At 41.4% G+C, this 12,327-nt stretch overlaps 1 protein-coding gene across 4 annotated transcripts in view; it reads right to left on the bottom strand.

Annotated features, from left to right (window-relative positions):
* Positions 1–515: 515 nt before the first annotated feature.
* LDB3 (LIM domain binding 3) overlaps positions 516–12,327 on the bottom strand; it is a 59,253-nt gene continuing 47,441 nt past the window's right edge. For all 4 annotated transcript variants that reach the window (XM_065922731.1, XM_065922736.1, XM_065922732.1 and 1 more), the window contains 2 exons: positions 7,672–7,787; positions 516–3,286 (listed from right to left, as the gene is read on the bottom strand). In XM_065922731.1, the coding sequence (XP_065778803.1) occupies positions 3,197–3,286; positions 7,672–7,787 (206 nt within the window). In that variant the 3' untranslated portion in view covers positions 516–3,196. The remainder of the gene's footprint in view (positions 3,287–7,671; positions 7,788–12,327) is intronic.

Raw genomic sequence — 12,327 nt, 5'->3', positions numbered from 1 at the left:
TTAAAAGTCAAATAAGTTATAAAAAATATCTTTTTCTTTTAAAGTAATGCCTAGAAACAGAACATCTCAGAAAAGAATGAATTGGTTGCGCTAAAGGCCCCTCAGAGGGGCCTTCATGATTCTTAAAAAAAATGCCATGAGGGGATGTTACTCTGAGTTTATTTTAAGACAAAAGGCATGGAAGAAAATATACTTTTCTAGAAATGAAGTTATTTAGAACAGAATAAAAAGAAATAAATACTAAATAGCTAAATAAATAAATCTTTCCAAAAGGAAAAGGCCAAACCTGGTCTTTAGGTTATTATTTACTGGTAAATTCACTTTGTATGCAGAACATTTGTATTATTCATGTGTCCTTCTTGTTCAAACTGCTGTTGGACCACACAGTCAAAAGAGCAAGTGAGTTATTTGTTTTTTCTCCTTAAGGCATTTTGTTTTCTCTCAAACTTATATTTGCAGTCATAGAGAAGTAACCTACTTCTGGTTATCACATGAAAAAACTTTACACAGAAAAATTTGCATTTGCACATCTGTTTGGGGTTTTATTTTGCTAAAAAGAATTCACACAGGCCAAAAACAAAAAACCATGCAAAACATTTTTGTGCACACTTTTACCACACTATATTCCACTTCTGAAATGTTAAAATTAAAAATCCCAAAGCAAAAGTACTTGGGTTGAAAAGTTAACATTATAAAAGCTAGATTCCTAACACAAACACTGCAGACGTAAGTCACTCAGTTGCAAAAAGTTAATGTTTATAAATGTTAAATAAATGTCAACAATGAGGAGACAAGAACTGTAGATCCAAAGTGTACTCCTCACCATGAACTATTAAAACTTGTGTTTGGTGTTGTAGAACATCCATGATGTTAATCTGAAGTAGCTACAACCTTAACCCAACACTATGCCAAACTTAAAAACACTGAGGGAACCATATTAAAAATCACCTCCTTTTCCTGCTACCTTTAAAATGTTTTTGTTGTTGATTTTGGGTTTTGGTAAATAAGAGTCCCTCAGAATATACACTAGCTGTGAAATGTAGAAAAACTGCTTCAATAAATGACTATGATGAAGCTCACCTTTGAGATTTCACTTTTCTTTTTAATGATCATATGCTTTTTAATGGCCACACTTGTGTGTGTGTATGTGTAAAATCTTTTAAATGATATTTTTCGGGAAAAAACTCTAGGGAACTTTATTCCCTTTCCTTGACACCAGTCCCTGATAATTTAATAGTTTTTTGTTGTTGTTTTTTAAGAAAATCTGCCTAGAGCCTTTCTGTACAGTCAGCAACCTCCTTGTCCCTGTGTATTTGAACTTTCCAAAAATAACAGAATGCTTGCTTGCAACTCCTGAAAAATCTCCAGGCACTCCCTGCAGATGTTACTCTGCCTGGTGCTTTATATTCACTTTCTCCCTGCACCAAAGCTAAAGAAGGGCCCTGTGGTAGGAGCACATTTATGTCCCTCCTGGTGTTCCCTGGGGGACGTTAGTGGCTTCACTCTTGGGAAAAAAAAAAAACACGGGCCTTCTGTTAGAGACATATCTAGCTGCTTCTTTCTCCCTCAGGTAGAAAGGCAGTCCCCTGGAAGCCTCAGTTCTCAGAAGAAAAAGTAGTCTAATGCATTCTCATAAACATTTCAAACGTGCAAAGAGAAAATCCAAAACAGGAGTGAGGAGAGGGTAGCGGTGATTGGAAGATGGCCTAAATATTGTGCTCAAGTGAGAAACATCCACTCAAACCATCTCCTTTGATGCCTCGTTCAGTGAGCATAGCAGCGCTTCCTAAAAGGGAGAGACGATAACCATTTCCAACCTCAAAAACTAAGCTTCTCTCTTTATTACCAAACAGCTTTAAAATGCTTACTTAACTCAAACTATCACTAATACTTTAAAGAAGTTTGAAGATCCAAGTCTATAATTGCTAGGTCAACTCAGCTCATACTTTTTTCAAAATACTAGCCAAAATGGCAGACTGTCTATATCATGCCATCTTTTCCTTCCAGCAGGCAACACAATTGTATACAATCAATGTGCTGCATTTAAAGGAAGACACAAGAATGATGGAGCAGCTCTGAAGTGGGAGCCTGCCAGCTCGAGTGTTCTTAACTGAGGCTGACAGAAAGGAAGGTTTCTCTTTCCCACCCGGAGTTAGGGCATGTCCTCAGCCTGTTCTGCCATCCCGTTTCAAACACTGTCTCTCTTCTTTTCTGCAGGTCATTAAGCCTGTTGAGGGAAGGGATGTTGAAGAGGACTTCAGCAGTGAGCACTCATAGGATTGGGAGTGAAATACATGCACAAGACTAGACATTCATGCTAATGAGCCTCATGAAACCATATAGTGGCCAAACACAGCCCAGAGTTATTGTGCAATCTCTCACACACAGCAAAGCAAAACTGGAAAAAAACCCAATTCCACTTGCCCACCACAAGTCAAAAAGAAGCTAAGCTTTCTGGGGACATTGGCTGTTTCAGGCTAAAAGAGGGTGGCAGAAGAGCCTTTCTTTCCCTCAGCTGTCTGCAGCGTGAGCCCGATCCTTTCCCGAAGCCCTGTCGATTGCCCAGAGGCTTCCAGAAGACATCCCTCCAGTGTCTGGGCTCCCGTGAGAATGTTCAAGCCCGTGCAAGGTCTGAAGTCTGATGCGCCAAGGTAGCTCCATGACGCGAGGAATGGGAATAACACTTCCTTTTTTGGTGAGGAAGGCCCAATCGGTCTTAGCTAACAAGCTCTCAGCTATGGCTCTAAAAATACCCTGCAGTGAGAACTGTTTGGCACTTCATTTTGTTTGTCAGAGGAGCTCTAAAGAACTCCACAGAAAGCTTCAGATTCTCCATAACTGCTCTGAGCTCTGTCCCTGCTCTGGTGACCTCAGGGAAGTGTATCGCTTTGGGAAAGTGACTTTTTCTTTTTCACTTTTGAGTTCTTGGAATTCTGTCTTCAACGTTTGAAGTACAATTCCAGTCTTGGATTAATTACTAGCTTGGGTCAGGAATCTTCATTTGGCTTCTAGTCTGAACTATGCAAATGCACGATCTGTGTGCAGAAGAAAGGACTAAAATTATACTTCAAAAGGGCTCAGTCGCTTCCTGTCTTCTCCCTTTCCCCCCAAAAAAGAAACATCAGCCTCCTTCAATGGTTTGTTGCCAGCAGCAGGAGCAGCTCCCTGCCCGTCCGGATCAGATGCCCTGGGTTCCCTACACGTTGATGGCGTGTGCATGCTTCTTGCACAGGGGTTTGTCCTTCTTGGAGTAGAATGGCTGCCCCTCAAGATTCACGTGGCAGACCTGAGACAGAAAACAGATAGGCATGAAACAGTCCAGGAGAGAGGGGGACATGAGCAAAAGATTTCAGCCATCCTTTTAAGACAAAGCACTGTCACAGACAGATGGGAGAGAAGGCAACAGCCAGCTTCTCCTCACAACTAAAGCAGTATATGCACAGCATTTACACCCAGTTGTGTCTGACTCTTTGTAACCCCATTGACTATACAGTCCATGGAATTCCCCAGGCCAGAATACTGGAGTGGATAGCCTTCCCCTTCTCCAGGGAATCTTCCCAACCCAAGCATGGAACCCAGGTCTCCCGCATTGCAGGCAGATTGTTTACCAGCTGAGACATAAAGGAAGCCCAAGAATACTGGGGTGGGTAGCCTATCCCTTCTCCAGCAGCTCTTCCCAGCCTAGGAATTGAACCGGGGTCTCCTGCAATGCAGGCAGATTCTTTACCAACTGAGATATCAGGGAAGCCCAAAGCGGTATAGATGGGTTGAACTATTATTAAAGTAAAGACTTCCAAAGAGGAACGTGGAATAAACTCAAGTTAAATTAAATTAAATTAATGGCATACAGAATATATTCAAAATAAAGGTGATCAATGTTGTGTGTGTTTGCTTAGTCGCTCAGTTGTGTCCCACTCTTTGCAGCTCCATGGACTGTAGCCCACCAGATGACTCTGTCCATGGGATTCTCTAGGCAAGAATACTAGAGTGGGTAGCCACTCCCTTCTCCAGGTGATCTTTCCAACCCGGGGATTGAACCCAGGTCTCCTGCATTGCAGGGAGATTCTTTACCATCTGAGGCAACCAAAGGAGACCAAACCAGTCAATCCTAAAGGAAATCAACCCTGAATATCCATTGGAAGGACTGATGTTGAAGCTGAGGCTCCAACACTTTGATCATCTGAAGCAAAGTGCTGACTCACTGGAAAAGACCCTGATGCTGGGAAAGATTCAGGGCAGGAGAAGAAGGGGGCAACAGAGGATGAGATGGTTGGATGGCATCACCAACTCAATGGACATGAGTCTGAGTAAACTCTGGGAGACAGTGAAGGACAGGGAAGCCTGGCGTGCTGCAGTCCATGGGCCTGCAAAGAGTTGGACACAACGTAAGTGACTGAACAACAACAATTAAGATGATCAACTGATGTTATCCACAGAGGTGATTAATATTTAAAGAAATATAAAATGCCAGAAAAATGATCCTCACGTGGAATTAAAGGAAAAATAAATTAAAACCTCTATGAGATACCTGTTAACCTAGCAAAATAAACAAAACAAAAAACCTCAAAAAACTCGTCACCTTTAGCCTCATGTGACTAAAGCCAGAAAGTAAAAAAAAAGTGATCAGTCAAAAGACAACAATATCAAAAGAGATCAGGCCTACTTGTCACTGTTTAGGGACATGTGAATCAGCCCAGCCTTTGGCAAGGGATGTGGCATCACTGAAAAGAAGCCACAAAGAGGTGCCTGCCCTGTACCCCAGTAACACCACTCTGGGTAATTTCATCTTGCAGCAACTATTGCACAGAACAAGAAACAATATATGCTCAACGACAAACCAGGTAGTCACTAACATTTCTCTCAAAGGGATGATGATTAAGTTAATTTTTATGGTGCATTTTTCCAATGAAATGCCACCATGAAATGTAAATCAAATATGGTAAAGTATATGCAGGAAAATAGTACATGAAAAAAAAAGGCAAAATTATATACCCCCTTGATGACAACATATGAGTGGAGCTTAAAGATGGAAACAAAGCAGAAAGGAAGGAGATCAGTAATATTTGTCAATGTGGTCAAATAAGATACCAGACACTGTATACACGATCTCATTTAATTATCACAAAACTTTATGGGATAGGTATGACTCTTCTCTATTTCACAATTGAAAGTTAAGGCTCAGAAAGGCCAAGTATCTTGCTCAAGTCACAGACCTAGTTAAGTTGTAGAACCTAGGAATCCATATTCAGGTCTGCAAGACTCCAATTCTAAGCTCATTTTCCCCATACCTCACAGCAGAGAGGGATTATGTTTACTTGAAATTGTTCTGGGTTTACAGACTTGTATCAGGGTAGCTCACTAAGCCCATGTCAGTAGGAGAGCAAGTCCTGATCTTCCTTTCTTACTAATTCTTTTTCAAGTCATGGGAAAATATATGCTCATTAAAAGTGATTTGGGGGAAAAAAAAGTGATTTGGAAATACAAAGTGATGGAAAGAGGACCAAAAAATCCCTGAAAGTTTTCCATTCAAAATATTGCTTTCCAAAAATTAAAACCATGTTCCACTTAGATATAGACAGGCTCATGGGGCATTGAGTGCTACATTGGGGGAAGACATAATGGTTCTCTGTGATAATTCTCCAGAGGATGGGAGTGGCCTGGTTTCTTTGAGTAGATCCTGTGGGCAGTGCTGTGGGTCTTTCATACCAGACTGGAACTTATTTGTAATCTCAGACTGAGCAACCCCAAGCTTTACTGCATCTTCTGGTCTCTCTCTCTGGGACTTGCACCATATCATGATTCTCAGAAAAACACAGAAGGCTTGAGGGAGCAGACCCATGCTCACCTTTGTGTGATTTCCTCTGCACATGACAGACTGCTCATCAGCCTGCCCTTAGAGAACAAGCCTTCTGCACCACTGTCTTCCCTGAACCTCTTCCAAGTCTCTCAGATCTTTCTGGAAGTTGGGTAACCAGATTTACAGGCAGCATCTTAGGATTAGACAAGCTATGGCTTGAAGGTAAGGTAAGAGAGCCCTGTACACTGCTTGCTGAGCTGTGGCTCTGCAGGGGACAACCCCAAAGCCAGTAATATTTATACTGTTGCCCCTTTTTGGAGGGGAGGTCCTGATGTAATTATAGGACCCAAAAAGCTGATTAGAGGTGTTCAAAGGGTTGGAAAATCAGTGCTATGGACTGAATTGTCCCCCCACCACTAAACTCACACGTTCAAGTCCCAACCCTGAGTACTTCCAGCCTACTGAGAACAGGGAAAGCAGTGACTTTTATGGAAATAGGGTCTTTGCAGATTTAATTAAGGTGGAGGTTAAGATGATGTCATATGGAGTAAGTTGGGCCCTTCATCCGATATGACCGGTTCCTTATAAGAAGAGGAGATGAGGACATAGAGACAGACACCTGTACAGAGGGGAATGTCATGTGAAGACACAGACACACAGAGGGAAGGCAACCGTGTGGAAATGGAGGTCGAGATTGGAGCGATACAACTACAACTCAAGAAACTCCATGCACTGCTGGTAAGCACCAGGAGCTTAAGAAAGTAGGGCCCTGCTGACACCTTGGATTTGGGCTTCCAGCCCTTAGAACTGGGAGAGAGTAAGAATTTCTGTTGTTTAAGCTGTTCATATTGTGGTACTTTGTTATGGTAACCTTAGCAAACTAATATACAGAGTGAATACAATGCACCCCACAAGTGGGAGGGGATATAGACATGAAGTGTAAAAGTTAAAGTGAATTGCAGTGAACTTTATGACTAGGGTTGCTTTATGTCATAAGTCTATAAAAAGTATTCAAGTTTAAACTATATAGATCTTTCACATATTCCTAAAATTTATCTTGAACAGCTCTGGTAAAAAAAAAAAAGAAAAGCACTAGTAGCACATTAACTTTCCCAAATAAAGTTGAGTCAATTACAAACTCATATTATGGAATTTTATCAGGGATAACTATTTTCTAACTCTAATGTGGAGTCTAAGTGTTGGCATGTTCATTGTCATATCCCTTCCCTAAACCAAAGCCCTTGTAAAGAAAATGTCAGTCTCATGGTAAAAATGACCTGACTATTCAGCAGAAATAAACTGCATGTGGTTAATACTTAATCTAGGACTTATCTCCTGGCAACTGCATATCAAGAACAGTACCATGTAGGAAAATGAAATTATATTTAGTCCTGCTTTCTAAAGGTTCAATCAAAAGAAATCTTATCTCAGCTTTTCATAGGATTAATCAATAAGCTCTGATCTAATGTTCATGGTGAATATTTGGGGGAAAACCCTTGAATCACGTCATTGTATCTTAAACAACTTATAACAATGAGAAGTCATCTGCCTCTATTAAATCCAAACATCATTCGATCCTCACACTTATTGAGAGCACTGCTGGTGAGGCAAGCTACTGATTTGCCACATCCTGAGACACTCCTCCGTCCTTAATGAAGTGGAGAGTAACAAAGCCATGTTGGTTTATAAATCATTATTAGTAATAAAGCTTGGCTCAACTGTGACCTATCAAGGCATCATGGCATTTGCCAGCTTTTAAAGAAGATAGAACATTAGAATAACAGTTGAAAGCTATGTGGAGGGTTTGCCATCTGGCCCCAGTTGATCCCTCCAATCCCTTCTCAGAAAGTCGTAACACCAGGCTAAAAACATACTGCGCAAATGAAGCAGGTGTCATGCCAGGTATGCCCCAGGGCTTCGATAAACTTGTCACCAGCCTCCACAGGGAAATCGCAGCCATGACACTTGGTGCTGAACAGATTGACGTAGTCTGAAATGAAAGGCAGAGTAAGGACCAGTACCAGAACAACCCCAGATCACTGAGCTTGAGGCAGTGATGAAACCTAATTGGTTACTTGTCATCTTACACACAAAATTCTCAGTTACATGACTGGTTTTTTCCTTTTCCAATAATTTGCACAGGGGTTTTGCAGATTCAGGCTAGTCACCACCCTGTGCTGGTTTAATTTGCAAACACTTTCTGGAACTGTCATTAACTTTCTGCAGGGTGATTTTCTCCTCTGCCTCTGTCACGTCTTATGGCCCAAAGAGACCAATCCCCCAAAAGAAAAAGCAATCCTATTTCCCAGCAACTATGCTTATTTTGGAGAAATGAGAGCCTTTAACATTTTTTTAGAGTTAGGGAATGTTCTTTGCTTGGTTATTCTTCTGTCATGAGGTATCTGTGTTGATAATAAATTTTCACTACAAGAAACAGTATTTGAGTTACTTTGTCAGAAGTAATTCCCCTCCCCCAGCCAAGAGGATAATAATACCAAATATTACTTATGTAATACTTTACAGTTTACCAGGAATCCTCACATAGATGGTCTTATTTGCTAGTATCTCAATGTCAAGGTCTATGTATTAGTTTTCTTTGTACTCCCAGCACAATGCCTGGCACACAAGTTGGTACCCAACACATGTATGTCAAATGAATGAATGAATCAATAAATCAATGACTTGGGAAAAAAAAGATAAATCAATGAATGAACTTAATCTTTGCAAGATTACTTTTGTTTTGTTTTTTAGGGTGAGGAAACTGAGGCTCAAGGAGGTAAAGGCTGTAGTCAGAGCCACATGGATGAGACAGCAAGCCAGGTCCCGAGCTTCTCAGCCACAGGCTGTCCTGGCTGGGTCACGAGCAGCACTCCCACTGCACTCACAGTAGAACTCTTCCAGATTCTTCTAGAAAATCTTGATGCCTTTTACAAAGTCCCCCTAGAAGTAGACTTGTCTTTCCAGCTCTGCCACAGTTGGCTTTTTCTCATAGCGATTTTCTGCTCTGATCTCCTTGTGGAAAGTGTACCTGATCACTGTCTTAGACCACTACTTAGAGTCAGCATGTAGTGGGGGCTATGAACTTGGATTCTGAAGAAAGACAGACCTGGGCTCAAATCCCACTTCTATACAGGAATTGTTCAAATCTGGGGCAAGTCACCTAACTTCTTAGTGTCTCAACTTTTTCATCTATATATTGTGAATAACTACAGATTAAATATAATAAAGTATGTGAAGTACTAGGCACCAAAAATGTTGGCTCTTATTTTGAATGCCTTTAAGATGATGAAAGGAGGGAAGGGAACATGATTTGAGAACCTACTATGTGCTAGTACAAGTGCTTTTTTATGTTTCCCGTTTAATCTTCACAGTAGCTCTGCAATGAACTATTATTTTCATTTTAAAGACGATGAACCTGGCTGTAGCAGTTCCATCACGCAAGTGGTCAGCAGCCTGCTGGACTCCAAAGGTCATCCCTTCTCCCTGACTTCACACTGTTTCCAGTTATCTATGTGCCATGAAGCTTTGATAAGTTATATCTCTTGCATATTTTTTCCAATGTATGGTTTCCTCTTTGGGGTTTAATTATACTTTGTCATGCAAATACTCTTACATACATCACAAGCCATCAACCTTGTTTCTGACAGAATACTTAATTTCTTTAGTAGGCAAAACTCGATTGCCTCACCAAGGGAGGAACACATCATTCTGCTTCCTTAAGAGAGTTATGGCAAGTTTATGGTTCACTCTGTGCTCTGTAGGAACTTACAAGTGTGTGATGAGAAGCAGGACTACAGGCCAACCTACCTCCACTTGAGAGCAAGCCCTGCACCCCACTTGTGAGTTCTCTTTCATTCTGCCCAGTTGGTCTCCAGATGCCCTGGATTCTTTCCTTCATCTTCGTGCCTCTTTATGAACTGGGTCCTGCGCTCAGAAATCCCTCCCCACTTTGTCTACCTGAATCTCTGCAATCCTTCGGGCAGCCTTCCTTCTAGGAAGACCTCATTCCCCTCCCACCCAAGGGAGATGAGACAGCCTTCCTGAGGGCTTCTCTTGGACTTCTCTCCCTCCCCATTCATTCGTCATCCACCCATCTATTCATTATCTCTTAACTGTCCATTTACGTGCCAGCATATCGGACGTTGATGGGTCTGCTTGAGGTTTTTCAGGGCAGCGACCCTCTTCTCTATGCTTAGGGCCCTTTATGGCAACTGGCACACATTTGATGGTTAAATGATGAACGGACAAAGATACGTTTCAAGCAACCTTGTTAAATTTGATTCTTTCTTCTGTTGTGCAGCCTGTTTTTTTTCCCCCACAGATTAAGCTCTTGCTTCCCTGGTGGCTCAGACGGTGAAGAATCTGCCTGCAATGCGGGAGATCCAGATTTGATCCCTGGTTGGATCTGATTTCCAACCTGGGTTGGAAAATCCCCTGGAGAAGGAAATGGCAACCCACTCCAGTATTCTCGCCTGGAGAATCCCCACGGACAGAGGAGCCTGGTGGGCTACAGTCCATGGGGTTCCAAAGAGTTGGACACGACTGAGCGACTAAGCACAGTGACAGCACAAGCTCTTGCAAGGGCTTGAATTTACTTCTGGAATGTCTAGTCCTGTCTACTGATTAATTTTGCTTTGTTTTGTTTTAAATTTATCTTGGTACTATCTGGAGAACTGCCACTTTGTTTTGGAATTTGATATCACAGGTCTGACTCTAATACATTGTTAATTAATTATTTACTTATTGGCCTCACAGCCAATGTGGCATGTAGGATCTTAGTTCCCCAACTAGGGATGGAACCTGTGCCCTCTGCATGAGCAGCACAGAGTCTTAACTACTGGACGCCAGGGAAGTTCCCTCATATTTCCCTATAATAATAAAAAAATGACAAGGTCAGAACCAAACATAATATCCTGTGGTATTATATTGGGGATCTTCCTCAAGACTGACTCTGGTATTTTATCTCAAGGGTAGGTTAACCAACCAGGCTTGATTTTACTGCACTATTAGGCCATCTAGCTCTCCTTTCATTACTTTGTTCATTAAGAGTGTCACTATCACATTCAACAAGCATACTAAATTTCTAAAGCTCTTGCTAGAATAAAAATCAGATTGTGTTACTTCTTTACTTTAAAACATCTCAGTGACTCCCACTTCTTAAGGGCCTGGTTTCAAACTGTGCTCCTTGGAGAGGTGTGGGTCTCCCGAAGCCATTAGAGGGAGGATGCCTATTGCCCATTCACCATGGGCAGGTGTTCTGTCAAGACCTCTGTACCGACTATCTCAGTTAATCCTCACAACAGCCTCTGCGAGTTAGGTGGGGAAGGACAGATTCAGAAAGGGTAAGCGTCTTGTCCATCATCACACTGCCTGGAAGTGGCCCCTGAGTGACTTCAGTCAGGGTCTCTGGGGGTACCTGGGGTTGAAATTAAATCTGCTTCTTTGCAGTATTTTCTTAACACCTTAAGATCCTTTTTACTCAAAATATTATTTTTGAAAATCTTTTTGGGGGGATTGCTAGAAGAGCAGTGGGAAGAGTATAGATCTATTATTCTTTCACAAGCCTCAGATATAAATTGTGGCTTATCACACATTATGAAAGTTATAATGCTTTTAGCTGACTAATAATAGCAATTTGTACTGGTACCATAGCATTTTTTTTGGACAACCCCACGGCATGTGGGACCTTAGTTCCCAGATCAGGGATTGAACCCGTGTTCCCTGCAGTGGAAGCACAGAATCTTAATCACTGGACCACCAGGGAAGTCCTGGTATCACAGCACTTTTACTAATTATCAACCATCATCATTTCCTTGTAAGAAGGGAAAAGACAGGTGCGACCTTCTTCCTTTCACTGATACGGAAACTGAGGCCAGAATGACTGAGTGACATTTAAAGTCATCCAATGAACCTTAGAGCTAGAAAGGGAATTCACCAGTACCTCAGAAACCAAGAAGTTTCTTTTATAATTTATTGTCAAGGGGAGGAAAAATGTTTTATTTTGTTTTACTTTTCCCCTTGAAGAACTGAAATGTTTTCCCCTTTCTGGTTTTAAAGTAAACTAACTTACCATGTTTTTTTTTTTTTTTTTGCCCTCAAATTTGCTACCCAGTCACTGCAGCTCTGTTATTCGTCATAATCAGCATGTTTTCTTTTCCCTCTTCTACTTGGTGCTGATCTGCTAAAGTTCTATTGTCTTAACTTTCATGTTTATGTTACCTTTGCTGGAACCTGCCTCAAATCTTTACCTGAGACAGGCTATGAATAAATGAGTGTGTAAGTGTCAGTGAGTGAATAAATAGCTAGTTAACCAGGATGCCCAACTCTAACAAAATGCTTTGTCTTCAGAATTTACCATAACTGACTCCAAGTTTTAAGATAACATATAGTATTTTGGGGGATTAGAGAAACTCCAAATTCAGACAGCAGATGGCAGGACCCTGAAGGAACATCCAAGTCTGGTAAACATCATAGGAGCTGGGAGGGGACTTGCACATACTTGCTACTTGACGAATTTCATAATTTCTCTG

This window comes from Muntiacus reevesi, chromosome 2 (genome assembly GCF_963930625.1).
Source record: "Muntiacus reevesi chromosome 2, mMunRee1.1, whole genome shotgun sequence".
In the NCBI taxonomy this organism is placed as follows: Eukaryota; Metazoa; Chordata; class Mammalia; order Artiodactyla; family Cervidae; genus Muntiacus; species Muntiacus reevesi.
Note: the sequence above shows the minus strand (reverse complement) of the source record. Positions and strands in the feature narration are given on the sequence as shown.